At 52.3% G+C, this 26,932-nt stretch overlaps 2 protein-coding genes across 2 annotated transcripts in view; both read left to right on the top strand.

Moving 5' to 3' along the window:
* Positions 1 to 15,123, top strand: part of LOC132565939 (minor histocompatibility antigen H13-like) — a 49,508-nt gene extending 34,385 nt beyond the window's left edge. Inside the window, exons 8-9 of the mRNA XM_060230563.1 lie at positions 5,713 to 5,921; positions 14,995 to 15,123. Of these exons, the coding sequence (XP_060086546.1) occupies positions 5,713 to 5,863 (151 nt within the window). The 3' untranslated portion in view covers positions 5,864 to 5,921; positions 14,995 to 15,123. The remainder of the gene's footprint in view (positions 1 to 5,712; positions 5,922 to 14,994) is intronic.
* HM13 (histocompatibility minor 13) overlaps positions 1 to 15,528 on the top strand; it is a 201,051-nt gene extending 185,523 nt beyond the window's left edge. Inside the window, exon 12 of the mRNA XM_060230553.1 lies at positions 14,995 to 15,528. Coding sequence (XP_060086536.1) covers positions 14,995 to 15,076 — 82 coding nt within the window. The 3' untranslated portion in view covers positions 15,077 to 15,528. The remainder of the gene's footprint in view (positions 1 to 14,994) is intronic.
* The last annotated feature ends 11,404 nt before the right edge of the window (positions 15,529 to 26,932 follow it).

Below are 26,932 nucleotides of genomic sequence, written 5' to 3'. Positions count from 1 at the left end.
GCAGGGCTCTTCTGATGTTCTTGTGAAGGCCTCGGCCTCTCTGCCCTGTTGTTGGCCCTCCAGAGGAACTGGTTGGCCACTGTGTGAGACAGGAGGCTGGACTAGGTGGACCCTCCCTGGTCTGATCCAGCAGGGCTCTTCTGATGTTCTTGTGAAGGCCTCGGCCTCTCTGCCCTGTTGTTGGCCCCTCAGAGGAACTGGCTGGCCACTGTGTGAGAAAGGATGCTGGACTAGGTGGACCCTCCCTGGTCTGATCCAGCAGGGCTCTTCTGTTGTTCTTATGAAGACCTCGGCCTCTCTGCCTTGTTGTTGGCGCCTCAGAGGGACTGGCTGGCCACTGTGTGAGAAAGGATGCTTGATAGATGGACCCTCCCTGGTCTGATCCAGCAGGGCTCGTCTGTTGTTCTCAGCCCAAGGTGCTTATGGAAAGTCTTCCTCTAAGGTTTAGCAGCATGTTCAAGTGTTCAGTACCAAACCGGGATCTGGTATACCCAGGCTTGAAATGCCACTCAGCTGCAGTTACCTGGGGTCAGTCAGTTTCTCTGGCAGCCGGTCTGTGTCTCATGGTTATGATAGCAGGAGGGGAAAGAGAATGTTGTATGTGGCCTCAGCTCCTTAAAGGGAGGGTGGGATGATAGTGTGTTAGGCTGATTTCACCCACCCACCCCACCAGAACTTGGTCCCAAACTGCCGAGGCTTCCATAGCCAGGCTAAAAATGCCCACAGACACCTGCTGATCCAGAGCTGAGAACCCGTTTGGTGTAGTGACTCTTGTCTGAGAGAACCAGGTTTGATTCCCCCTCCTCCACATGCAGCTGATGGAGTGACCTTGAGTCAGTCTCAAGTTCTCTCAGAGCTGTTCCTCTCAAGAGCAGTTTCTGTCAGAGCTCTCTCAGCCCCACCTGCCTCACAGGGCGTCGGTTGTGAGGGGGGGGGGAGGGAAAGGAGATTGTAAGGTGCTCTGAGACTCCTTCGGGTAGTGAAGGGTGGGGTATAAATGCAATCTCTTCTTCCCCTTCTTTCTTTTCTTCCTCTTCTTCCTCTTCCACCTCCTCCTCTTCTTCGGGTAGTGAAGGGTGGGGTATAAATCCAATCTCTTCTTCCTCTTCCTTCTTCTTTCTCTTCCTCCTCCTCCTCTTTCCCCTTCCTCCTCCTCCTCTTCTGTTTCTTCTGCTTTTTCTTTGGTTTCTTCTTCCTTCTGTCCAGGGGTATCGCTCTGTGAAAGTCTCTTGCCTCAGCGTTTCGCTCCTTTGCCCCTCTTTGGCTTGTATGTCTGTTGCACCTGTGTCTTCCCTTATTTGGTGTGACTTAGCTGGCGGGACTTGTTGCAGAGAAATACCCTCTGGGGCAGGTTGGCACGAGAGAAGCCCTGCACTGTTTGGGTCTCTCCCGCCGTGGGCTTGTGGCGTGGCTGGAGAGACTGGAAGTAGCTTTTTCCATGAGCCCCTTCCAGAATTCCGCCTTGATGGGTGCAGACAGCTTCTAGAAGGAATTGGATGAACATCTGGAGCAGAGATCCATGTGTGGCTGTTGGTTACAACATATAGATGGAACTCTCTGTCTGGAGCAGTGATGCTCTGTATTCTTGGTGCTTGGGGGGGCACAATGAGAGGGCTTCTAGTGTCCTGGTCCCACTGGTGGACCTCCTGATGGCACCTGGGGTTTTTGGCCACTGTGTGACACAGTGTTGGACTGGAGGGGCTGTTGGCCTGATCCAACATGGCTTCTCTTATGTTTGGGACAGTGATGCTCTGGATTCTTGGTGCTTAGGAGGCAACTGGGAGGGCTTCTGGAGTTCTGGCCGTGCTGGTGGACCTCCTTATGGGCCCATGTGTGGCACAGAGTGTTGAACTGGATGGGCCATTAGCCTGATCCAACATGGCTTTTTTTATGTTTTCCTACCAAAAAAGACCTGGTAGTGGTTAAGTGCATGGACTCTTATCTTGGAGAACCGGGTTTGATTCCCCACTCCTCCACTTGCAGCTGCTGGAATGGCCTTGGGTCAGCCATAGCTCTCAGAGGAGTTGTCCTTGAAAGGGCAGCTTCTGGAAGAGCTCTCTCAGCCAAACCTACCTCACAGGGTGTCTGTTGTGGAGGAAGAAGTTAAAGGAGATTGTAAGCCATTTTGAGATTTAGAGTGAAAGGCGGGTATAAATCCAATATCTTCTCCTTCTCTTTCTTCTTCTTTGCCTTCTCTTTTTTCTCCTTCTCTTTCTTCTCTTCTCTTTTTTCTCCTCTTTTTTCTCCTCTTTTTTCTCTTTCTTCTCCTTCCCCTCCTCTTTTTCTTTTTTCTTCTATTTCTCTTCTCCTTTATTTTACTCCTTCTTCTCTTTTTGCTTCTCTTTCTTCATCTTCTCCTTTTCTTTTGTCTCCTCTTTCTTCCCTTCTCTTTTTTCTCCTCTTTTCCTCCTCCTTTTCCTCCTATTTTTTCTCTTCTTCTCCTTCTCCCCCTCTTTCTTCTGTTTTTTCTTCTCTTTCTCCTTTTTTCTCCTCTTTTTGCTTCTCCCCCTTCATCGTCGTCTTCTTCTACCTTTCAACCGTGGGCACTGCAGGAGGCCCCCCCCCTCCCCCAAGCGTGCTCTCGGCGGTGAGCAGGGCAAACCGGCACACGCTCCGATCTCACCGCCGTGAGTCGATTCCGGCGTACAGGGCCCTCCTTGGAACAGCCGCAACAGCCAGCCCATCAGCCAAAGGGTCAAGTAGGGCGGGAGCGGCAGGTGTCCGACAGCGGCCGGTGGTGAAAGCCAGCCTGCTCGCTTTGGCTGCCGAGGGCGCCCTGCTCCAGGAAGCGGGGGGGGCGGTGGGAACGTGAGCCCTGGGCACCTTGAAGGTGCTTTGGAATGTGGAGGGAGGGGGCCAGGAAGCCACAGAGCCCGATAAAAGCGTATCTGCTTTGTGGAGCGGAGGCCTCCCCCTCCCCGGAATCCGGGCAGGTGTCGCGCAGCATCCCTCGGCTCCGTCCCAGGTCGCTTTGATGCACCGCCGGTTCCTGGGAGCGCTGACAGCCTGCGATGGGAAAGGACACCCAGTTGGACGCCTCTCAGACACCGTGACCTTCACCCGGGCAGACGCGTTACGGAGGAGGTCCAGGGGGAAGCCCGGCGAGACTTTGATGGCGTTTTGGAAGCAGAATGTGAGAGGCAGAATTTGGCGAGGGCGGGGAGAAAGTGTTGAAAAGCACGAATGGATGGAGGGGGGGGGGAAGCGTGGGGCTTTGAGAATAGCAGTCAAGCCGCTCGGCAAGGGCGACAGCGAGCCCAAATCCCGCACTGGCCACAGAAAAGACGAAGACGACTGCAGGTTTAAACCCCGCCCTTCTCTCTGAATCAGAGACTCGGAGTGGCTCACAATCTCCTATATCTTCTCCCCCCACAACAGACACCCTGTGAGGTGGGTGGGGCTGAGAGAGCTCGGACAGAAGCTGCCCCATCAAGGACAACTCCTGCAATAGGGAGGGATGGTGGCTCAGTGGCACAGCATCTGCTTGGGAAGCAGAAGGTCCCGGGTTCAATCCCTGGCATCTCCAAAAATGGGTCCAGGCAAATAGGTGTGAAAAACCTCAGCTTGAGACCCTGGAGAGCTGCTGCCAGTCTGAGAAGACAATACTGACTTTGATGGACCAAAGGTCTGATTCAGTATAAGGCAGCTTCATATGTTCATATGTTCAATAGCTATGGCTGACTCAAGGCCATTCCAGCAGCTGCAAGAGGAGGAGTGGGGAAGAAGAAGACTGCAGATTTAAACCCTCTCAGCCCTACCCACTTCACAGGGTGTCTGTTGTGGGGGAAGGAGGGAAAGGAGATTGTGAGCCCCTCTGAGACTCTTCGGAGTGGAGGGCGGGATATAAATCCAATATCTTCATCTACCTCACAGGGTGTCTGTTGTGGGGGAGGAAGGGAAAGGAGATTGTGAGCCGCTCTGAGACTCTTCGGAGTGGAGGGCAGGATATAAATCCAATACCTTCATCTACCTCACAGGGTGTCTGTTGTGGGGGAGGAAGGGAAAGGAGATTGTGAGCCCCTCTGAGACTCTTCGGAGTGGAGGGCGGGATATAAATCCAATACCTTCATCTACCTCACAGGGTGTCTGTTGTGGGGGAGGAAGGGAAAGGAGATTGTGAGCCGCTCTGAGACTCTTCGGAGTGGAGGGCGAGATATAAATCCAATATCTTCATCTACCTCACAGGGTGTCTGTTGTGGGGGAGGAAGGGAAAGGAGATCGTGAGCCGCTCTGAGACTCTTCGGAGTGGAGGGCGGGATATAAATCCAATACCTTCATCTACCTCACAGGGTGTCTGTTGTGGGGGAGGAAGGGAAAAAGCGTTACAAAACACACACCCTGTAGGGGGAGTTGTCCAGAAAGTATGGGAAGCCCCTCATCTTGGATTTGGGAATAGGACTGTAAATTGATAGGTGGGACTTTCTTCTAGTTTAGGGCATAGTTCTGCAGATCCCCTCTAGGGGAAGCAGAGAGCTTAACTGCTGGCGAAGCATGGTGGGAAAAAGTCAACTAGAATGTTTAAAGGGTTGGAACACTTTCCCTTTGAAGAAAGGTTAAAATGCTTGGGGCTCTTTAGCTTGGAGAAACGTCGACTGCGGGGTGACATGATAGAGGTTTACAAGATAATGCATGGGATGGAGAAGGTAGAGAAAGAAGTCCTTTTCTCTCTTTCTCACAATACAAGAACTCGTGGGCATTCGATGCAATTGCTGAGCAGTCGGGTTAGAACTGGTAAAAGGAAGTCCTTCTTCACCCAAAGGGTGATTAACGTGGAATTCACTGTTGCAGGAGGTGGTGGCGGCTACAAGCATAGCCAGCTTCAAGAGGGGATTGGATAAGCATATGGAGCAGAGGTCCATCAGTGGCTCTTAGCCACAGCGTATTGTTAGAACTCTCTTTCTGGGGCAGTGATGCTCTGTATTCTTAGTGCTTTTGGGGGGGGGCACAGTGGGAGGGCTTCTAGCCCCACTGATGGACCTCCTGGTGGCACTTGGGTTTTTTGGCCACTGTATGACACAAGAGTATTGGACTGGATGGGCTTTTGGACTGATCCAACATGGCTTCTCTTATGTTCTTACGTCGGATTTACATCCTGCCCTCCACTCCGAATCTCAGAGCAGCTTACAAACTCCTTTATCTTCTTCCCCCACAGCAGCAACCCTGTGAGGTGGGTGGGGCTCAGAGAGCTCTCACAGCAGCTGCCCTTTCAAGGAAAACTCCTGCAATAGCTCCGGCTGACCCAAGGCCATTCCAGCAGCTGCAAGTGGAGGAGTGGGGAATCCAACCCGGTTCTCCCAGATAAGAAATCTATGGCTGACCCAAGGCCATTCCAGCAGCTGCAAGTGGAGGAGTGGGGAATCAAACCCAGTTCTCCCAGATAAGAAATCTATGGCTGACCCAAGGCCATTCCAGCAGCTGCAAGTGGAGGAGTGGGGAATCAAACCCGGTTCTCCCAGATAAGAGTTCACGCACTTTACCACTACACCAAACTGGCCGTCTGTCCACATCCCTAAATCTTCCTGTGCAGAGCCATCTCCTTGAAGGACAGGTGGGCTAGGAGAAGACTTCCCTCCCCCACCACACACACACACCTCCCAAGAAGTTCTGCCCACGCTCACTCTCCGCTTGCAGGTTCTGCCAATCTCAAACCTCCTTCTCTTCTGTCCCCTCTCCCTCTCTCGCCTTCCTGCCCTGTCTGTGTCTCTCCTGCAGCTACGAATCTTCCGCCGAAATCTTGCCCCACACCCCGCGGCTCACCCACTTCCCTAACGTCTCCGGGTCTCCGGCCAGCCTGGCTGATTCCATGCAGCAGACGCTGCCCTGTGCCCACAGACGTCGGCAGCAAACGCCGAGCGCCATGTAGCCCCGGGGCCGGGCCACGCCCTGCCTGCCTGCCTGTCTCTCTGTGTCTCTCTGCCCAGGTAGGGGCTCTCACTCGCTGGCATCTTGCCGGAATAAGAGGGGGGAGGGAGGGCGGGGAGCTTAGTGCCCGTCTTCAGTAGCTGGGCTGACGGGAAGGAGGGGTGTGCCACTGCGAGAGAACGCGGCGTAGAGATGTAAAATTTCCGGAAATTTTTTGGGAAAAAAGAAAGGGAGCTTCTCAGAAGCTTAGCCAGCCAGGCAGTGAAGCCGGTTGTGGCGTGGACAGACTGCTGAGCCAGATTGAGTTACAAGACCAGTCCTGTAAGGCAGCAGTCCCCGACCTTTTTTAATAATAATAATAATAATAATAAAAAAATTTTATTTATACCCTGCCCTCCCCACCGAGGCAGGCTCAGGGCGGCTTACAGAGTGTGGCAAAAGCCATGTTAAACAAAACAATTATACATTTCTGTACTATTTAAAATTTACCATTAAATTTACATAACACAAAAGTCTAAAATCAATCTAAAATAATCTCATCGTATTGCTATCTCGATTGTTGATGTAAGTGATGGCGTGGTGTTCATTTCAGGTTCCATCTTGGAAGGCTAGCCGGAAGAGGGCGGTTTTGCACGCCCTACGGGATTGGCTAATGTCCCGCAGGGCCCGCACCTCTTCCGGCACCTCTTCCGGCAGTACTCATTTGGAGTACTGTGTGCAGTTCTGGTCGCCGCACCTCAAAAAGGATATTATAGCTTTAGAGAAGGTGCAGAGAAGGGCAACTAGAATGATTAAAGGGCTGGAGCACTTTCCCTATGAAGAAACGTTGAAACGCTTGGGACTCTTTAGCTTGGAGAAACGTCGACTGCGGGGAGACATGATAGAGGTTTACAAGATAATGCATGGAATGGAGAAAGTAGAGAAAGAAGTACTTTTCTCCCTTTCTCACAATACAAGAACTCGTGGGCATTCGATGAAATTGCTGAGCAGACAGGTTAAAACGGATAAAAGGAAGTACTTCTTCACCCAAAGGGTGATTAACATGTGGAATTCACTGCCACAGGAGGTGGTGGCGGCCACAAGTATAGCCACCTTCAAGAGGGATTTAGATAAAAATATGGAGCAGAGGTCCATCAGTGGCTATTAGCCACAGTGTATGTGTGTATATAACATTTTTTGCCACTGTGTGACACAGAGTGTTGGACTTGATGGGCCATTGGCCTGATCCAACATGGCTTCTCTTATGTTCTTAAGGCTAGCCGGAAGAGGGCAGTTTTGCACGCCCTACGGGATTGGCTAATGTCCCGCAGGGCCCGCACCTCTTCCGGCAGCTGGTTCCACCATTGGGGTGCTTTTATAGAGAAGGCCTGTTCTCTGGTTATTTTTCGTTTGGCCTCCTTTGGCCCAGGTACTTCCAGAAGGTTTTGTGAGCTGGATCGCAGTGCTCTCTGGGGAACATATGGAGAGAGGCGGTCCCTAAGGTAGGCAGGTCCTCGGCCATATAGGGCTTTAAAGGTAATAACCAGCACCTTGTAACGAACTCGGTAAATAATTGGCAGCCAATGCAGCTCCCGCAGCCTAGGCTGTACATGTTCCCACCGAGGTAGGCCCTATAGCAGTCTGGCTGCTGCATTCTGCACTAGCTGCAGTTTCCGGGTTCGGCACAGGGGCAGCCCCATGTAGAGAGCATTACAGTAGTCTAGCCTCGAGGTGACCGTTGTATGGAACACTGTTGCTAGGTCATTGCGCTCCAGGAAGGGAGCCAACTGCCTCGCCCGCCTAAGGTGGAAAAAGACGGATTTGGCAGTGGTTGCTATCTGGGCCTTTTTGCACCAGGGACTGGCTTTGTGGCAGATAATTTTTCCATAGACTGGGGGGCGCGATGGTTTTGGGATGATACAACTGTGCACTTTATTTCTATTACTTTGGTGTGGTGGTGAAGTGCGTGGACTTTTATCTGGGAAAACCGAGTTCGATTCCCCACTCCCCCACTTGCAGCTGCTGGAATGGCCTGGAGTCAGCCGTCCCTCTGGCAGAGCTGTCCTTGAAAGGGCGGCTTCTGCCGGGGCTCTCTCAGCCCCACCCACCTCACAGGGTGTCTGTTGTGGGGGGAGGGGGAGATAAAGGAGGTTGTGGGTCGCTCTGAGACTCTGTCCTCAAAAGGGCAGCTGCTGGGAGAGCTCTCTCCGCCCCACCCGCCTCACAGGCAATGTTTCCTCTAAGCTGCAGAGTCTTGTGAGTAAAAATTCTACCTTGTAAGCTACTGGCAATAAAATTGTGAACTGCTGGCATTAAAGTTATGAGCTACTGCATCAATGAGTGTGCTCTGGGGTCATCCTTCCTGAGCTAAGACAAAAATGCGTGAGCTGGAGGCTGAAAATCTGTGAGCCGGCTCCCGCTAACTCAGCTTAGGGGGAACACTGCTCACAGGGTGTCTGTTTGGGGTGGGGGGAAGATAAAAAAGATTGTAGGCCGCTCTGAGACTCTGTCCTTGAAAGGGCAGCCGCTGGGAGAGCCCTCTCAGCCCCACCCGCCTCACAGGGTGTCTGTTGTGGGGGAGGAAGGGAAAGGAGACTGTAGGCCGCTCTGAGACTCTGTCCTTTAAAGGGCAGCTGCTGGGAGAGCTCTCTCAGCCCCACCTGCCTCACAGGGTGTCTGTTGTGGGGGAGGAAGGGAAAGGAGACTGTAGGCCGCTCTGAGACTCTGTCCTTTAAAGGGCAGCTGCTGGGAGAGCTCTCTCAGCCCCACCTGCCTCACAGGGTGTCTGTTGTGGGGGAGGAAGGGAAAGGAGACTGTAGGCCGCTCTGAGACTCTGTCCTTTAAAGGGCAGCTGCTGTGAGAGCCCTCTCAGCCCCACCCACCTCACAGGGTGTCTGTTGTGGGGGAGGAAGGGAAAGGAGACTGTAGGCCGCTCTGAGACTCTGTCCTTTAAAGGGCAGCTGCTGGGAGAGCTCTCTCAGCCCCACCTGCCTCACAGGGTGTCTGTTGTGGGGGAGGAAGGGAAAGGAGACTGTAGGCCGCTCTGAGACTCTGTCCTTTAAAGGGCAGCTGCTGGGAGAGCTCTCTCAGCCCCACCTGCCTCACAGGGTGTCTGTTGTGGGGGAGGAAGGGAAAGGAGACTGTAGGCCGCTCTGAGACTCTGTCCTTTAAAGGGCAGCTGCTGGGAGAGCTCTCTCAGCCCCACCTGCCTCACAGGGTGTCTGTTGTGGGGGAGGAAGGGAAAGGAGACTGTAGGCCGCTCTGAGACTCTGTCCTTTAAAGGGCAGCTGCTGGGAGAGCTCTCTCAGCCCCACCTGCCTCACAGGGTGTCTGTTGTGGGGGAGGAAGGGAAAGGAGACTGTAGGCCGCTCTGAGACTCTGTCCTTTAAAGGGCAGCTGCTGGGAGAGCTCTCTCAGCCCCACCTGCCTCACAGGGTGTCTGTTGTGGGGGAGGAAGGGAAAGGAGACTGTAGGCCGCTCTGAGACTCTGTCCTTTAAAGGGCAGCTGCTGGGAGAGCTCTCTCAGCCCCACCTGCCTCACAGGGTGTCTGTTGTGGGGGAGGAAGGGAAAGGAGATTGTAGGCCGCTCTGAGACTCTGTCCTTGAAAGGGCAGCTGCTGGGAGAGCTCTCTCAGCCCCACCTGCATTACAGGGTGTCTGTTGAGGTGGAGGAAGGGAAAGGAGACTGTAGGCCGCTCTGAGACTCTGTCCTTTAAAGGGCAGCTGCTGGGAGAGCTCTCTCAGCCCCACCTGCCTCACAGGGTGTCTGTTGTGGGGGAGGAAGGGAAAGGAGACTGTAGGCCGCTCTGAGACTCTGTCCTTGAAAGGGCAGCTGCTGGGAGAGCTCTCTCAGCCCCACCTGCATTACAGGGTGTCTGTTGAGGTGGAGGAAGGGAAAGGAGACTGTAGGCCGCTCTGAGACTCTGTCCTTTAAAGGGCAGCTGCTGGGAGAGCTCTCTCAGCCCCACCTGCCTCACAGGGTGTCTGTTGTGGGGGAGGAAGGGAAAGGAGACTGTAGGCCGCTCTGAGACTCTGTCCTTGAAAGGGCAGCTGCTGGGAGAGCTCTCTCAGCCCCACCTGCCTCACAGGGTGTCTGTTGAGGAGGAGGAAGGGAAAGGAGACTGTAGGCCGCTCTGAGACTCTGTCCTTTAAAGGGCAGCTGCTGGGAGAGCTCTCTCAGCCCCACCTGCCTCACAGGGTGTCTGTTGAGGAGGAGGAAGGGAAAGGAGATTGTAGGCCGCTCTGAGCCTGTCCTTGAAAGGGCAGCTGCTGGGAGAGCTCTCTCAGCCCCACCTGCCTCACAGGGTGTCTGTTGAGGAGGACGAAGGGAAAGGAGATTGTAGGCCGCTCTGAGACTCTGTCCTTGAAAGGGCAGCTGCTGGCAGAGCTCTCTCAGCCCCACCTGCCTCACAGGGTGTCTGTTGAGGAGGAGGAAGGGAAAGGAGATTGTAGGCCGCTCTGAGACTCTGTCCTTGAAAGGGCAGCCGCTGGGAGAGCCCTCTCAGCCCCACCCACCTCACAGGGTTTCTGTTGTGGGGGAGGAAGGGAAAGGAGACTGTAGGCCGCTCTGAGACTTTATCCTTGAAAGGGCAGCTGCTGGGAGAGCTCTCTCAGCCCCACCTGCCTCACAGGGTGTCTTTTGAGGTGGAGGAAGGGAAAGGAGACTGTAGGCCGCTCTGAAACTCTGTCCTTGAAAGGGCAGCCGCTGGGAGAGCTCTCTCAGCCCCACCTGCCTCACAGGGTGTCTGTTGTGGGGGAGGAAGGGAAAGGAGACTGTAGGCCGCTCTGAGACTCTGTCCTTGAAAGGGCAGCTGCTGGGAGAGCTCTCTCAGGCCCACCTGCCTCACAGGGTGTCTTTTGAGGTGGAGGAAGGGAAAGGAGACTGTAGGCCGCTCTGAGACTCTGTCCTTGAAAGGGCAGCTGCTGGGAGAGCTCTCTCAGCCCCACCTGCCTCACAGGGTGTCTGTTGTGGGGGAGGAAGGGAAAGGAGACTGTAGGCCGCTCTGAGACTCTGTCCTTGAAAGGGCAGCTGCTGGGAGAGCTCTCTCAGCCCCACCTGCCTCACAGGGTGTCTGTTGAGGAGGAGGAAGGGAAAGGAGACTGTAGGCCGCTCTGAGACTCTGTCCTTTAAAGGGCAGCTGCTGGGAGAGCTCTCTCAGCCCCACCTGCCTCACAGGGTGTCTGTTGAGGAGGAGGAAGGGAAAGGAGATTGTAGGCCGCTCTGAGCCTGTCCTTGAAAGGGCAGCTGCTGGGAGAGCTCTCTCAGCCCCACCTGCCTCACAGGGTGTCTGTTGAGGAGGACGAAGGGAAAGGAGATTGTAGGCCGCTCTGAGACTCTGTCCTTGAAAGGGCAGCTGCTGGCAGAGCTCTCTCAGCCCCACCTGCCTCACAGGGTGTCTGTTGAGGAGGAGGAAGGGAAAGGAGATTGTAGGCCGCTCTGAGACTCTGTCCTTGAAAGGGCAGCCGCTGGGAGAGCCCTCTCAGCCCCACCCACCTCACAGGGTTTCTGTTGTGGGGGAGGAAGGGAAAGGAGACTGTAGGCCGCTCTGAGACTTTATCCTTGAAAGGGCAGCTGCTGGGAGAGCTCTCTCAGCCCCACCTGCCTCACAGGGTGTCTGTTGAGGACGAGGAAGGGAAAGGAGATTGTAGGCTGCTCTGAGACTCTGTCCTTGAAAGGGCAGCTTCTGGAAGAGCCCTCTCAGCCCCACCCACCTCACAGGGTTTCTGTTGTGGGGGAGGAAGGGAAAGGAGACTGTAGGCCGCTCTGAGACTTTATCCTTGAAAGGGCAGCTGCTGGGAGAGCTCTCTCAGCCCCACCTGCCTCACAGGGTGTCTGTTGAGGACGAGGAAGGGAAAGGAGATTGTAGGCCGCTCTGAGACTCTGTCCTTGAAAGGGCAGCCGCTGGGAGAGCTCTCTCAGCCCCACCTGCCTCACAGGGTGTCTGTTGAGGTGGAGGAAGGGAAAGGAGACTGTAGGCCGCTCTGAGACTCTGTCCTTGAAAGGGCAGCTGCTGGGAGAGCTCTCTCAGCCCCACTTGCCTCACAGGGTGTCTGTTGAGGACGAGGAAGGGAAAGGAGATTGTAGGCCGCTCTTAGACTCTGTCCTTGAAAGGGCAGCCGCTGGGAGAGCTCTCTCAGCCCCACCTGCCTCACAGGGTGTCTGTTGAGATGGAGGAAGGGAAAGGAGACTGTAGGCCGCTCTGAGACTCTGTCCTTGAAAGGGCAGCTGCTGGGAGAGCTCTCTCAGCCCCACCTGCCTCACAGGGTGTCTGTTGAGGTGGAGGAAGGGAAAGGAGACTGTAGGCCGCTCTGAGACTCTGTCCTTGAAAGGGCAGCCGCTGGGAGAGCTCTCTCAGCCCCACCTGCCTCACAGGGTGTCTGTTGAGGACAAGGAAGGGAAAGGAGATTGTAGGCTGCTCTGAGACTCTGTCCTTGAAAGGGCAGCTGCTGGGAGAGCTCTCTCAGCCCCACTTGCCTCACAGGGTGTCTGTTGAGGACGAGGAAGGGAAAGGAGATTGTAGGCCGCTCTTAGACTCTGTCCTTGAAAGGGCAGCCGCTGGGAGAGCTCTCTCAGCCCCACCTGCCTCACAGGGTGTCTGTTGAGGTGGAGGAAGGGAAAGGAGACTGTAGGCCGCTCTGAGACTCTGTCCTTGAAAGGGCAGCTGCTGGGAGAGCTCTCTCAGCCCCACCTGCCGCACAGGGTGTCTGTTGAGGTGGAGGAAGGGAAAGGAGACTGTAGGCCGCTCTGAGACTCTGTCCTTGAAAGGGCAGCCGCTGGGAGAGCTCTCTCAGCCCCACCTGCCTCACAGGGTGTCTGTTGAGGAGGAGGAAGGGAAAGGAGATTGTAGGCCATTCTGAGACTCTGTCCTTGAAAGGGCAGCTGCTGGGAGAGCCCTCTCAGCCCCACCTGCCTCACAGGGTGTCTGTTGAGGAGGAGGAAGGGAAAGGAGATTGTAGGCCGCTCTGAGACTCTGTCCTTGAAAGGGCAGCTGCTGGGAGAGCCCTCTCAGCCCCACCCACCTCACAGGGTGTCTGTACTGGGCAGGGGGCGGGGAAGATAGTCTATTGTAGGCTGCTCTGGGAGTCCGAGATTCAGAGTATAGGATGGGATATAAATCCAATGTCATATTATTGTTCTTTTGTTGTTGTTACGACTACATTGTAATATATCATGAAATAATTATACAGCTCACAGCCTGGTTTGCTAACAGGTCACGGACCGGAGGTTGGGGTAAGGGGTTTCCTGTAGAGCGCAGGGAAGGGTGAGGAGGGAGGAATATTACTTTCTTGGCCTCAAGTCACAGCTCACTTAGGCGATCCCTTGGGGCTTTCAAGGCAAGAGACGCCCAGAGGTGGCTTTGCCCTTGCCTGCCTCTGCGTAGCCACCCTGGGCTTCCTTGGTGTGTCTCCCATCCAAGAACTAACCAGGGTTGCCCTTGCTTAGATTCCAAGGGCAACATCTGAAGCTGCCTTCTACTGAATCAGACCCTGGGTCCATCAAAGTCAGTATTGTCTACTCAGACTGGCAGCGGCTCTCCTGGGTCTCAAACGGAGGTTTTTCACGCCTATTTGCCTGGACCCTTTTAGTTGGAGATGCCGGGGATTGAACCTGGGACCTTCTGCTTACCAAGCAGATGCTCTACCACTGAGCCACCCTCCCTCCCCTGCTCTCCAGGGTCTCAAGCTGAGGTTTTTCACGCCTACTTGCCTGGACCCTTTTGAGCTGGAGATGCCAGGGATTGAACCCAGGAACTTCTGCTTACCAAGCAGATGCTCTACCATTGAGCCACCATCCCTCCCCTGCTCTCCAGGGTCTCAAGCTGAGGTTTTCCATGTCTATTTGCCTGGACCCTTTTTAGTTGGAGATGCCAGGGATTGAACTTGGGACCTTCTGCTTACCAAGCAGATGCTCTACCACTGAGCCACTGTCCCTCCCCTGCTCTCCAGGGTCTCAAGCTGAGGTTTTTCACACCTCCGTGCCTGGACCCTTTTGAGTTGGAGATGCCGGGGATTGAACCTGGGACCTTCTGCTTACCAAGCAGATGCTCTACCATTGAGCCACCATCCCTCCCCTGCTCTCCAGGGTCTCAAGTTGAGGTTTTTCACGCCTACTTGCCTGGACCCTTTTTAGTTGGAGATGCCGGGGATTGAACCTGGAACCTTCTGCTTACCAAGCAGATGCTCTACCATTGAACCACCCTCCCTCCCCTGCTCTCCAGGGTCTCCAGCTGAGGTTTTTCACGCCTACTTGCCTGGACCCTTTTTAGTTGGAGATGCCAGGGATTGAACCCAGGAACTTCTGCTTACCAAGCAGATGCTCTACCATTGAGCCACCGCCCCTCCCCTTCTCTCCAGGGTCTCGTTGAGGTTTTTCACGCCTATTTGCCTGGACCCTTTTGAGTTGGAGGTGCCGGGGATTGAACCTGGGACCTCCTGCTCGCCAAGCAGATGCTCTACCACTGAGCTACCATCCCCCCCCCCCCCCCATCTGTGCTTTCATCTTCCACCCCAACTGCAGCAAGAGCAGATCCCTAAGACCACGAGGCCTTTGTGGACATGAGCAGATGAAGCTGCCTTACACTGAATGAGACCCTGGGTCCATCAAAGTCAGTCTTGTCTACTCAGACTGGCAGTGGCTCTCCAGGGTCTCAAGCTGAGGTTTTTCACGCCTACTTGCTAGGGCCCTTTTTAGATGGAGATGCCGGGAATTGAACCTGGGACCTTCTGCTTACCAAGTCAATGCTCTACCGCTGAGCCTCCGTCCCTCCCTCTATTGAGATCAGGCTAGCTTAGGTCATCCAGGTTGGGGCGGAAGAGCAGAGGTGGTTTCCCATTGCCTGCGTAGCAACCCCTGGACTTCCTTTGTATTTTTGGTAAGCAGAAGGTCCCAGGTTCAATCCCCGGCATCTCCAAATCAAAAAGGTCCAGGCAAATAGGTGTGAAAAACCTCAGCTTGAGACCCTGGAGAGCGGCTGCCAGTCTGAGTAGACAAGACTGACTTTGATGGACCCAGGGTCTGATTCAGTATGAGGCAGCTTCATATGTTCCTATGTTCAGCCACTCACAGAGTAGAATACCTGCTCGCAGGGCTCTGCGGCTCAGAGGGAACTTTGCTCCTCACCCCTCCGCCTCTCTTCTCTTCTCGCCTTCCAGCTACGAGGAGCACGCCACCCCCAAGGAGATGCCAGAGGATGCCAAAGAAGGGAAGACGGAGCTGGAGAAAAAGGAAAAGTGACCTGAAGGCGGCTCAGCCGGGCTGGGCTTTTGTCTGCTCCCCCCCCCTCCCCCCGCCTTTCTCCCCATCGCAAGTGATTTTTTTTCCCCCCAAGGCGAAAACAGAATGTGTTAACGGCTGTGTGTATTTGTACCCGTACGTCTGCCCGAAGAGCTTCAAAGCGGGGCGGGGGCACGTGGGAGTGGCATCGTTGCCCGTGGACCTGCCTGCGCAATGCTCTTCAACCCCCTCCCTCCCACAAAGGGAGAGAGGGAGCAGGAGCCAAGTGCGTCTCCCCCCCCCCCCCCCCCGAAAATGCCTTTGACACCCAATCCCTTATCTTATTTGTCTCGGTGCGATAAAATTGGGAGGGAGGGAAGGACGGGGGAGGGGGGGGACATGGTTTTTAAATTTTGTATTGTGGATTTGCTTCTTCTCGTATTAAAAAAGAAATCTTGAAGGACTCGCTCTCACCAACGGGGTTCTCCGGTTCTGTCGCGGCCCCCTTGGGGAGGAGGGGGGGCAGGTTGGGGCTCGGACCGCCCGGGTGTGATTCCCTTCCAAGTACGGGGAGATCGTTGGGAGCCGCCTTAAAGGGATTCGGAGCATCAGTCCCATCAAGGTCAGTATTGCCTACTCAAGCGGGCAGCTGCTCTCCAGGGCCTCGGGCAGACTTACCACCAGATAACGTTGGAGACGCCAGGGATTGACCCCGGGACCTTCCACGTGTGAAGCAGAGGCTCTGCCATTCAGCTATGACCCCTTCCATGAAGCTGTATTGTACTGTTGTTGGCTTTCCAGAGGAACCGGTTGGCCACTGTGAGACTGGATGCTGGACTAGATGGACCCTCAATGGTCTGATCCAGCAGGGCTCCTATGTTCTTCTCAGGGGAAGGCCTCGGCCTCTTTGCCCTGTTGCTGGCCTTCCAGAGGAACTATTTGGCCACTGTGTGAGACAGGATGCTGAACTAGATGGACCCTCACTGGTCTGATCCAGCAGGGGTCTTCTGATGTTCTTAAGAAGGTCTAAGCCACTCTGCCCTGTTGTTGGAACTCCAGAGGAACTGGCTGGCCACTGTGTGGGACAGGAGGCTGGACTAGATGGACCCTTCCTAGTCTGATCCAGCAGGGCTCTTCTGAGGTTCTTCTCAGGGGAAGGCCCTGTTGTTGGCCCTCCAGCTGCAAGTGGAGGAGTGGGGAATCAAACCCAGTTCACGCAGATAAGAGTCTGCACACTTCACCACTACACCAAATTGGCCTTAAAAAGGCCAACGCTATGCTGGGAATTATTAGGAAGGGAATTGAAAACAGATCAGCCAGTATCATAATGCCCTTGTATAAATTGATGGTGCGGTCTCATTTTGGAGTACTTACAATCCATTATGTGCCTGGGAATACAATTTGGGCACCTCAAAAAAGATACCTATAGCATTGGGGAAAATGCAGAAAAGGGCAACTAGAATGATTAAAGGTTTGGAACACTTTCCCTATGAAGAAAGGTTAAAACGCTTGGGGCTCTAGCTTGGAGAAACATCAACTGAGGGGTGACATGAGAGGTTTACAAGATTATGCACGGGATAGAGAAGGTAGAGAAAGAAGTCCTTTTCTCCCTTCCTCACAATACAGGAACTCGTGGGCACTCCATGAAATTGCTGAGCAGTCGGGTTAGAACAGATAAAAGGAAGTCCTTCCCCCAAAGGGTGATTAACATGTGGAATTCACTGCCACAGGAGGTGGTGGCGGCTACAAGCATAGCCAGCTTCAAGAGGGGAATGGATAAGCATATGGAGCAGAGGTCCATTAGGGGCTATTAGCCACAGCGTATTGTTGGAACTCTCTGTCTTGGGCAGTGATGCTCTGTATTCTTGGTGCTTGGCGGGGGTGGGGGCAACTTCTAGTGTCCTGGCCCCACTGATGGACCTCCTCCCCCCCATATATTTCTTTTATTTACACCAAGATCGTACAAACACCACACGACACCCCATACCAATATCTATACCCACATAAATACCAACAATACACATGCTACACAAAATACATTTAAACTGGAGAGCCAGTTTGGTGTAGTGGTTAAGTGTGCGGACTCTTATCTGGGAGAACCAGGTTTGATTCCCCACTCCTCCACTCGCACCTGCTAGCATGGTCTTGGGTCAGCCATAGCTCTGGCAGAGGTTGTCCTTGAAAGGTGAGCTGCTGTGAGAGCCCTCTCCAGCCCTACCCACCTCACAGGGGGTCTGTTGTGGGGGAGGAAGGGAAAGGAGATTGTGAGCCGCTCTGAGACTCTTCGGAGTGGAGGGCGGGATATAAATCCAATATCATCCTCATCATCTTCTTAAAAAAAGGGGTAGAGGCTGCGGAATCTTATTAATCAAATACATTTCTTTCATCTATATTGTGACCCACCTGTTTGGCATTTAAAATGATTTAACTTAATAATTAACATCATACTGATTCATTGCCTCTACTTTATCCCCTGTATCCATTGGTAAAATAAATTCCATTTACCCATCGATGGACCGCCTGATGGCCCCTGGGTTTTTGGCCACTGTGTTGGACTGAATGGGCAATACAGTGTGCGTTTGCAATAAAAAAGGCCAACGCCATGCTGGGAATTATTAGGAAGGGAATTGAAAACAAATCCACCAGTATCATCATGCCCCTGTAAATCGATGGTGCGGTCTCATTTGGAGTACTGTGTGCAGTTCTGGTCGCCGCACCTCAAAAAGGATATTATAGCATTGGAGAAAGTCTAGAAAAGGGCAACTAGAATGATTAAAGGGCTGGAACACTTTCCCTATGAAGGAAGGTTGAAACGCTTGAGACTCTTTAGCTTGGAGAAACGTCGACTGCGGGGTGACATGATAGAGGTTTACAAGATAATGCATGGGATGGAGAAAGTAGAGAAAGAGGTACTTTTCTCCCTTTCTCACAATACAAGAACTCGTGGGCATTCGATGAAATTGCTGAGCAGACAGGTTAAAACGGATAAAAGGAAGTTCTTCTTCACCCAAAGGGTGATTAACATGTGGAATTCACTGCCACAGGAGGTGGTGGCGGCCACAAGCATAGCCACCTTCAAGAGGGGTTTAGATAAAATATGGAGCACAGGTCCATCAGTGGCTATTAGCCACAGTGTGTGTATATATATAAATTTTTTTGCCACTGTGTGACACAGAGTGTTGGACTGGATGGGCCATTGGCCTGATCCAACATGGCTTCTCTTATGTTCTTATCGGCCTGATCCAACATGGCTTCTCTTATGTCTGGGGCAGTGATGCTCTCTGTATTCTTGGTGCTTGGGGGGGGGGGCACCATTCCCCAGGGCTTTTCCACCAGGCATTTGTAAATTAAGGTCACAGGCTGCAACAGGCTCCGAAACAGCTGGGTAACCTTGAATATGAACCTAAGGCCGATCTTTCTGTAGAAAATCCAGATGGAATAACAAATAGAAAATTGAAAGATCATTATAGCACCTGGAACGGTTTAATGTTTTCTGTATCTTTTTATATTTTTATGCAGTTCTATGTTCCATGTATGTTCTGTGTAAGCCGGCCTGAGCCTGCTTTTGCAGGGACGGCAGGATATAAATTGAATAAAATAAATTAAGAACATAAGAGAAGCCATGTTGGATCAGGCCAGTGGCCCCTCCAGTCCAACACTCTGTGTCACATAAGAACATAAGAGAAGCCCTGTTGGATCAGGCCAGTGGCCCCTCCAGTCCAACACTCTGTGTCACATAAGAGAAGCCATGTTGGATCAGGCCAGTGGCCCATTCAGTCCAACACTCTGTGTTACATAAGAACATAAGAGAAGCCCTGTTGGATCAGGCCGATGGCTCATCCAGTCCAATATTCTGTGTCACATAAGAACATCAGAGAAGCCATGTTGGATCAAGCCAGTGGCCCCTCCAGTCCAACACTCTGTGTCACATAAGAACATCAGAGAATCCATGTTGGATCAGGCCAGTGGCCCATTCAGTCCAACACTCTGTGTCACATAAAAACATAAGAGAAGCCCTGTTGGATCAGGCCAGTGGCCCATTCAGTCCAACACTCTGTGTCACATAAGAGAAGCCATGTTGGATCAGGCCAGTGGCCCATTCAGTCCAACACTCTGTGTTACATAAGAACATAAGAGAAGCCCTGTTGGATCAGGCCGATGGCTCATCCAGTCCAATACTCTGTGTCACATAAGAACATCAGAGAAGCCATGTTGGATCAAGCCAGTGGCCCCTCCAGTCCAACACTCTGTGTCACATAAGAACATCAGAGAAGCCATGTTGGATCAGGCCAGTGGCCCATTCAGTCCAACACTCTGTGTTACATAAGAACATAAGAGAAGCCCTGTTGGATCAGGCTGATGGCTCATCCAGTCCAATACTCTGTGTCACATAAGAACATAAGAGAAGCCCTGTTGGATCAAGCCAGTGGCTCCTCCAGTCCAACCCTCTGTGTCACAGAAGAACATAAGAGAAGCCCTGTTGGATCAGGCCAGTGGCCCCTCCAGTCCAACACTCTGTGTCACATAAGAACAGAAGAGAAGCCATGTTGGATCAGGCCAATGGCCCATCCAGTCCAGCACTCTGTGTCACACAAGGGCCAAATAAACCAGGCGCCATCAGGAGGTCCACCAGTGGAGCCAGGACTCTAGAAGCCCTCCCACTTGCCCCCCCCCAAAAAAAATTCCCTCTGCCTTCTCGCTCAGTGCACCCGAGTGCTGTGGACAACTTCATAAGAGACAGGTGGATCTTCCACTGGGGTTGCCCCCCAGCCAGTGAAAAAAAAGGAAACGGAGCCCAGCCGTGAAAAGCCACAAAGCCCGAGAGACCCTGATGGAGGTCAGGGTTGAGATCGAAGACTTCCAGCTGTCAAAAGGGAGACACACGCACCCCGCCAGGGTCTGGCTTGGAGCAAGAGATCAGTGTAGCAGCTGGCAGTTCACCTGGCCTGAGTTCAAAACTGCCTTCTCTTGGGATTGGAGGGGAGGGGGGGCGCTCTGTTGGCCAGGACCGGTTGGAAATTTAGGCCCTTGCCCGTCTGTCGGTCACTGACAGAACAGCCGGTTAAGCAATATGCCTGGGAATGTGTGTGTGTGTGGGGGGGGGGGGGTGCTGAGAAGTTCCACTGGCGCTAACCAATGCTGCGGATTCGTTCTTGCACCTTGATCGCCTCTCTGTCTCCTCGAGCAGATTCCAGTTTGCGAAAGACTGGAAAACCTTGTGAGATATTCCCTGAAGCTGGTAGAGACCGTTTTCCTGCAAAGGGTTCAGAGTCGGGTCTGAGAACACAGAGGAAAACCATCCCTTCCCCCCCTCCGCCAAGAAATCAGGGGCTATATTTGCATTTTGCACTTATTTCCGTCCCACTTTTCTCCCTGAAGTTTATTTATTTGTTCGTTTTGTTTCTTCAAGAGCCCCATGGCGCAGAGTGTTAAAGCTGCAGTGCTGCAGTCCTAAGTTCTGCGCACGACCTGAGTTCGATCCCCGGCGGAAGCTGGGTTTTCAGGTAGTCGGCTCGAGGTTGACTCAGCCTTCCATCCTTCCGAGGTCGATCAAATAAATCCCCAGCTTGCTGGGGGGAAAGCATAGAGGACTGGGGAAGGCAAAGGCAAACAACCCCATAAGAAGTCTGCCGTGAAAACATTGTGAAAGCAACGTCACCCCAGAGTCGGAAACGACTGGTGCTTGCACAGGGGACCTTTCCTTTGTTTCTTCGCATTTTTATCCCACCCCTTGCAAGCAGGCTCAGGTGGGTCATATCAAAGATATAACAATTGCAGAGACAAAAAGTTTAAAATCAAATGAGCCAATTCACAATTAAAATTCAATAATTACAGTTTCAGATGGCATCCATTTCAATCAGAAGATGATGATGATATTGGACTTATACCCTGACCTCTATCCTGAACCTCAGAATGGCTCACAATCTCCTTTCTCCCCCACAACAGACCCCCTGTGAGGCAGGTGGGGCTGAGAGATCTCTGACAGAAACTGCCCTTACAAGGACAACCTCTGCCAGAGCTCTGGCTGACCCAAGGCCATTCCAGCAGCCGCAAGTGGAGGAGCGGGGAATCAAACCCGGTTCTCCCAGATAAGAGAGCTCTGGCTGACCCAAGGCCATTCCAGCAGGTGCAAGTGGAGGAGTGGGGAATCAAACCCGGCTCTCCCAGATAAGAGTCCGCACGCTTAACCACTACAGCAAACTGGCTCTCTAGGGACCTCCAAGATCATCTAGTCCAACCCCCTGCACAATGCAGGAAATTCACAAATACCTCCCCCACACATCCCCAATGACTCCTCCAGGCCCAGAAGATGGCAACAACCCTCCAGGATTCCTTGTCAAAGTGACGTGGAGAAAGATTGCTGTCTGACTCCAAAGTGACGATCAGCATTTCCCTGGGCATGTAAGAAAGGGCCACGAGAACTCAGCACTGGTGCAGCCCTTCCCACCCTCCTCCTCAGGATCTGCTGTCAGATGGCTGTCTTATCGAGCCTCTTTAAAAACTTCCAGAGCCAGTTTGGTGTGGTAGTTAAGTGTGGGGACTCTTATCTGGGAGAACCAGGTGTGATTCTCCACTCCTCCACTTGCACCTGCTGGAATGGCCTTGGGTTAGCCATAGCTCTGGCAGAGGTTGTCCTTGAAAGGGCAGCTGCTGTGAGAGCCCTCTCAGCCCCACCCACCTCACAGGGTGTCTGTTGTGGGGGAGGAAGGGAAAGGAGGTTGTAGGCCATTCTGAGACTCTGTCCTTGAAAGGGCAGCTGCTGGGAGAGCCCTCTCCAGTCCCACCCACCTTGCAGGGTGTCTGTTGTGGGGGAGGAAGGGAAAGGAGATCGTGAGCCGCTCTGAGACTCTTCGGAGTGGAGGGTGGGATATAAATCCAATATCTTTATCTACCTCACAGGGTGTCTGTTGTGGGGGAGGAAGGGAAAGGAGATTGTGAGCCGCTCTGAGACTCTTCGGAGTGGAGGGCGGGATATAAATCCAATATCTTCATCTACCTCACAGGGTGTCTGTTGTGGGGGAGGAAGGGAAAGGAGATTGTGAGCCGCTCTGAGATTCTTCAGCATGGAGGGCGGGATATAAATCCAATATCTTCATCTTCCAAAGGAGGAGAGCCCACCACCTCCCGAGGAAGCCCGTCCCACTGAGGAACTGCTTTGTCAGGACATTCTTCCTGACGTTGAGCCGGAAACTCTTGATTTCAACCTGTTGGTTCTGATCCGACCTTCTGGGACAACAGAAATAGATGGTGGGAGGGAGAGGTGGAAAGAAAGCAACTTTAAAGCCTCCTCCAAGCTGCCGACTGACTCGGCTTGGGAAAGTGATATAAAGAGAGAAACGCCTTCTCTGAACCAGCCAACGGGTCATGGGGGCTTTGGGAGCCACACAATTTGTGTGAAAGAGCCACGCCTGGCATCTGAGCTACAGCTTGGCGACCCCTGTGCTATAACGTCACAATAACACTGACAGCAAGTTGAAACGAAAAGCTGGCACACTTGCTTGAAATGCCGGCACAAAGGTCTGTCTCAAGATCGTGGGAAAGAAATACAAAAAGCATGAAAAGTGAAAAAGGGTGCTTTCCCCCCCTTCCCCAAAAAGGGAGTTTTTATTTTATAGAAGACTGCAGATTTCTACCCTACCCTTCTCTCTGAATCAGAGACTCAAAGCGGCTCACAGTCTCCTATATCTTCTCCCCCTGCAACAGACACCCTGTGAGGTGGGCGGGGCTGAGAGAGCTCTAACAGCAGCTGCCCTTTCAAGGACGACTCCTGAGAGAGCTCTGGCTGACCCAAGGCTATTCCAGCAGCTGCAAGTGGAGGAGTGGGGAATCAAACCTGGTTCTCCCAGATAAGAGCCGTCTGATGAAGCGTGCTTAGGAGCACACGAAAGCTTCTAAATAAAAATTGGTTGGTCTTAAAGGGGCCACTTGACTCCTAGTGTAACCACTACGCCAAACTGGCTCTCCAGCCAATGTTGTGTCATTTCGGTTGCCCCCCAAATAAACGGTATTGCCAAAATCTTTGGTTTTGTTCTTGAATTGGCTGATTGTGATTCTGCGTTTACTCCTGTTTGTTGGCACTCGAGTGCCTCTAACTTTTCCTCACCAGCAGGGGGTGCCAGTAAGCCTTGCGGTCCGAAACCTTTTGGTCAGTTTCTCCAGTAATGTTTGATCCCTTGGTCGAAATCCACCTCTTTCTATTCAGACAGACTTTGTCCTGTTCCGTGGGGGTGGCGGATAAAGCTCTCCTTGACATGCCAACAGTGGTGGGGTGTGAACTGGCAGAGACTGGTCAAGAGAGAGATCTTGGGGTCCGGGTAGATAACTCACTGAAAATGTCAAGACAGTGTGCGATTACAATAAAAAAGGCCAACGCCATGCTGGGAATTACTAGGAAGGGAACTGAAAACAAATCAGCCAGTATCATAATGCCCCTGTATAAATCGATGGTGCGGTCTCATTTGGAGTACTGTGTGCAGTTCTGGTCACAGCACCTCAAAAAAGATCTAGCATAGGGGAAAGTGCAGAAAAGGGCAACTGGAATGATTCAAGGGTTGGAACACTCTCCCTGTGAAGAAAGGTTAAAACGCTTGCGGCTGTTTAGCTTGGAGAAACGTTGACGGTGGGGTGACATGATAGAGGTTTACAAGATTATGCCTGGGATGGAGAAGGATGAGAAACAAGTCCTTTCCTCCCTTTCTCACAATACGAGAACTCGTGGACATTCCATGAAATGGCTGAGCAGTCGGGTTAAAACGGATTAAAAGGAAGTACTTCTTCACCCAAAGGGTGATTCACGCGTGGAATTCACTGCCACAGGAGGTGGCGGCGGCTACAAGCATAGCCAGCTTCAAGAGGGGATTGGTTAGTATATGGAGCAGAGGTCCGTCAGGGGCTATTAGCGTATTGTTGGAAGTCTCTGTCTGGGGCAGAGATGCTCTGTATTCTTGGTGCTGGGGGGGCAACAGTGGGAGGGCTTCTAGTGTCCTGGCCCCACTGATGGACCTCCTGATGGCACTTGGGTTTTTTGGCCACTGTGTGACACAGAGTGTTGGCCTGATCCAACATGGCTTCTCTTATGTTCTTATGGAGCAGAGGTCCATCAGCGGCTATTAGCCATAGTGTTTTGATGGAACTCTCTGTCTGGGGCAGTGATGCTCTGTATTCTCGGTGCTTGTGGGGGGAACAAAGTGGAAGGGCTTCTAGCCCCATTGGAGAGTGTTGGACTGGATGGGCCATTGGCCTGATCCCACAGGGCTTCTCTTATGTTCTTATGTGACACAGAGTGTTGGACTGGATGGGCCATTGGCCTGATCCAACATGGCTTCTCTTATGTTCTTATGTCTGGGGCAGTGATGCTCTGTATTCTTGGTGCTTGTGGGGGGAGCAAAGTGGAAGGGCTTCTAGCCCCATTGGAGAGTGTTGGACTGGATGGGCCACTGGCCTGATCCCACAGGGATTCTCTTATGTTCTTATGTGACACAGAGTGTTGGACTGGATGGGCCATTGGCCTGATCCAACATGGCTTCTCTTATGTTCTTATGTCTGGGACAGTGATGCTCTGTATTCTTGGTGCTTGTGGGGGGAGCAAAGTGGAAGGGCTTCTAGCCCCATTGGAGAGTGTTGGACTGGATGGGCCACTGGCCTGATCCCACAGGGCTTCTCTTATGTTCTTATGTGACACAGAGTGTTGGACTGGATGGGCCATTGGCCTGATCCCACAGGGCTTCTCTTATGTTCTTATGTGACACAGAGTGTTGGACTGGATGGGCCATTGGCCTGATCCAACAGGGCTTCTCTTATGTTCTTATGTGACACAGAGTGTTGGACTGGAGGAGCCATTGGCCTGATCCCACAGGGCTTCTCTTATGTTCTTCTGTGACTCAGAGTGTTGGACTGGATGGGCCACTGGCCTGATCCAACAGGGCTTCTCTTATGTTCTTATGTCAGGTACCAACTACTGCTTCAGTATATGCCAACCAAGAAGAATGGGCTAGAAAGTACCAGAATTTCTTGTCTTTTGGTTCAGTCAATCAATCTCTATTAAAAACGGTTCTCGACCTGCACCTAATAAAACGGGTCCATATACTCCAAATTTAAAAAGCTATTAATAAGTTTAATATTTAAAACAGAATAAAATATTCAAAAGAATTTAAAAGTGCAATTTTAACATTTCTTAAAGCTTAATCTGCCAAATTCTGTAAGTCTGGGGTGTCAAACTCATTTGTTATGGGCCATGAGCGTCATAAAAGGTAATGCCAGGTAGCAGAAATATATACTTTATAAAGGACACAAACGAACACAAAGATATTTTTTAAAAATAACTTAAAATAAAACATGCTTAACACATTAGCATTCAGTATTAAAGATGCTTTCTTGGCATCTCTCCAAGGGATGCAGGGTACTGGGCAAAGGAAGCTCTGGCTCTTTCCTTCCAAATCCACAACCAATTTGGGTCAGGCTGAACCGAGTGGGGTTTTCCTTTTCCCCGGAGTTGCTCCTTTCACGTCAGCCAGGGAAGAGCCTATCGGATCCTTAGAGGGCAGCAGAAGGTGCTAGGGTTGACTAGTCCTATTCAAGAAATATCTGGGGACTTTGGGGGTGGAGCCAGGAGACTTTGGGGGGTGGAGCCAGGAGCATGGTTTTGAGAAGCATAATTGGACTCCAAAGGGAGTTCTGGCCATCACATTTAAAGGGACAGCACACCTTTTAAATGACTTCCCTCCATTGGAAATAATGAAGGATGGGGCACTGTCTTTGGGGGCTCGTAGAATTGGACTCCCTGGTCCAATCCTTTTGAAAGTTGGAGGGTATTTTGGGGAGAGGCACATGATGCTATGCTGAAAATTTGGTGCCTCTACCTAAAAAACAAACAAAAACAGCCACCCCTGAGCCCCAGATACCCACAGTGTGTAAGAACACTGAACACTATCTTTAACTAAATGGAAATTAACACCAAATGGTTGAAATTGTTTTAATTTAATGTTTAATTTAATTGTTTAATTGTGACTTTATTGTGTATTGTGAGGTACCCTGAGCCTGCTTCAGCGGGGAGGGAGGGATATAAATCAAATCAACTAAACGAAACAGATCAATTCTCCGTTATACCCTATGGAAACCGGTCTCCATAGGGAATCATGGAGTGCCCAGAAGACATTTCCTCCCCCCCCCCTGCTTTCTGATGATGCTGAAGCAGGGGGAGGGCCTCCAAACCGGAAGATTCCTGCCCCCACCTGGGGATTGTGCAACTAAAAAAGAGAATCACAGCAAAAAAGGTAAAGATATAAAGGTATAGGCTAGAAGATAAAGAAGATATTGGATTTATATCCTGCTCTCCAGTCCGAAGAGTCTCAGAGCAGCTCACAATCTCCTTTCCCTTCCTCCCCCACAACAGACACCCCCTGAGGTAGATGAAGATATTGGATTTATATCCCGCCATCCACTCCGAAGAGTCTCAGAGCGGCTCACAATCTCCTTTACCTTCCTCCCCCACAACAGACACCCTGTGAGGTGGGTGGGGCTGAGAGAGCTCTCCCCAGAAGCTGCCATTTCAAAGACAGAGTCTCAGAGCAGCCTACAATCTCCTTCACCTTCCTCCCCCACAACAGACACCCTGTGAGGTAGATGAAGATATTGGATATATATCCTGCCCTCCACTCCAAAGAGTCTCAGAGCGGCTCACAATCTCCTTTACCTTCCTCCCCCACAACAGACACCCTGTGAGGTGGGTGGGGCTGAGAGAGCTCTCCCCAGAAGCTGCCATTTCAAAGACAGAGTCTCAGAGCAGCCTACAACCTCCTTCACCTTCTTTCCCCACAACAGACACCCTGTGAGGTGGGTGGGGCTGAGAGGGCTCTGACAGCAGCTGCCCTTTCAAGG

Source organism: Heteronotia binoei, chromosome 2 (assembly GCF_032191835.1).
Source record: "Heteronotia binoei isolate CCM8104 ecotype False Entrance Well chromosome 2, APGP_CSIRO_Hbin_v1, whole genome shotgun sequence".
Lineage (NCBI taxonomy): Eukaryota > Metazoa > Chordata > Lepidosauria > Squamata > Gekkonidae > Heteronotia > Heteronotia binoei.
Note: the sequence above shows the minus strand (reverse complement) of the source record. Positions and strands in the feature narration are given on the sequence as shown.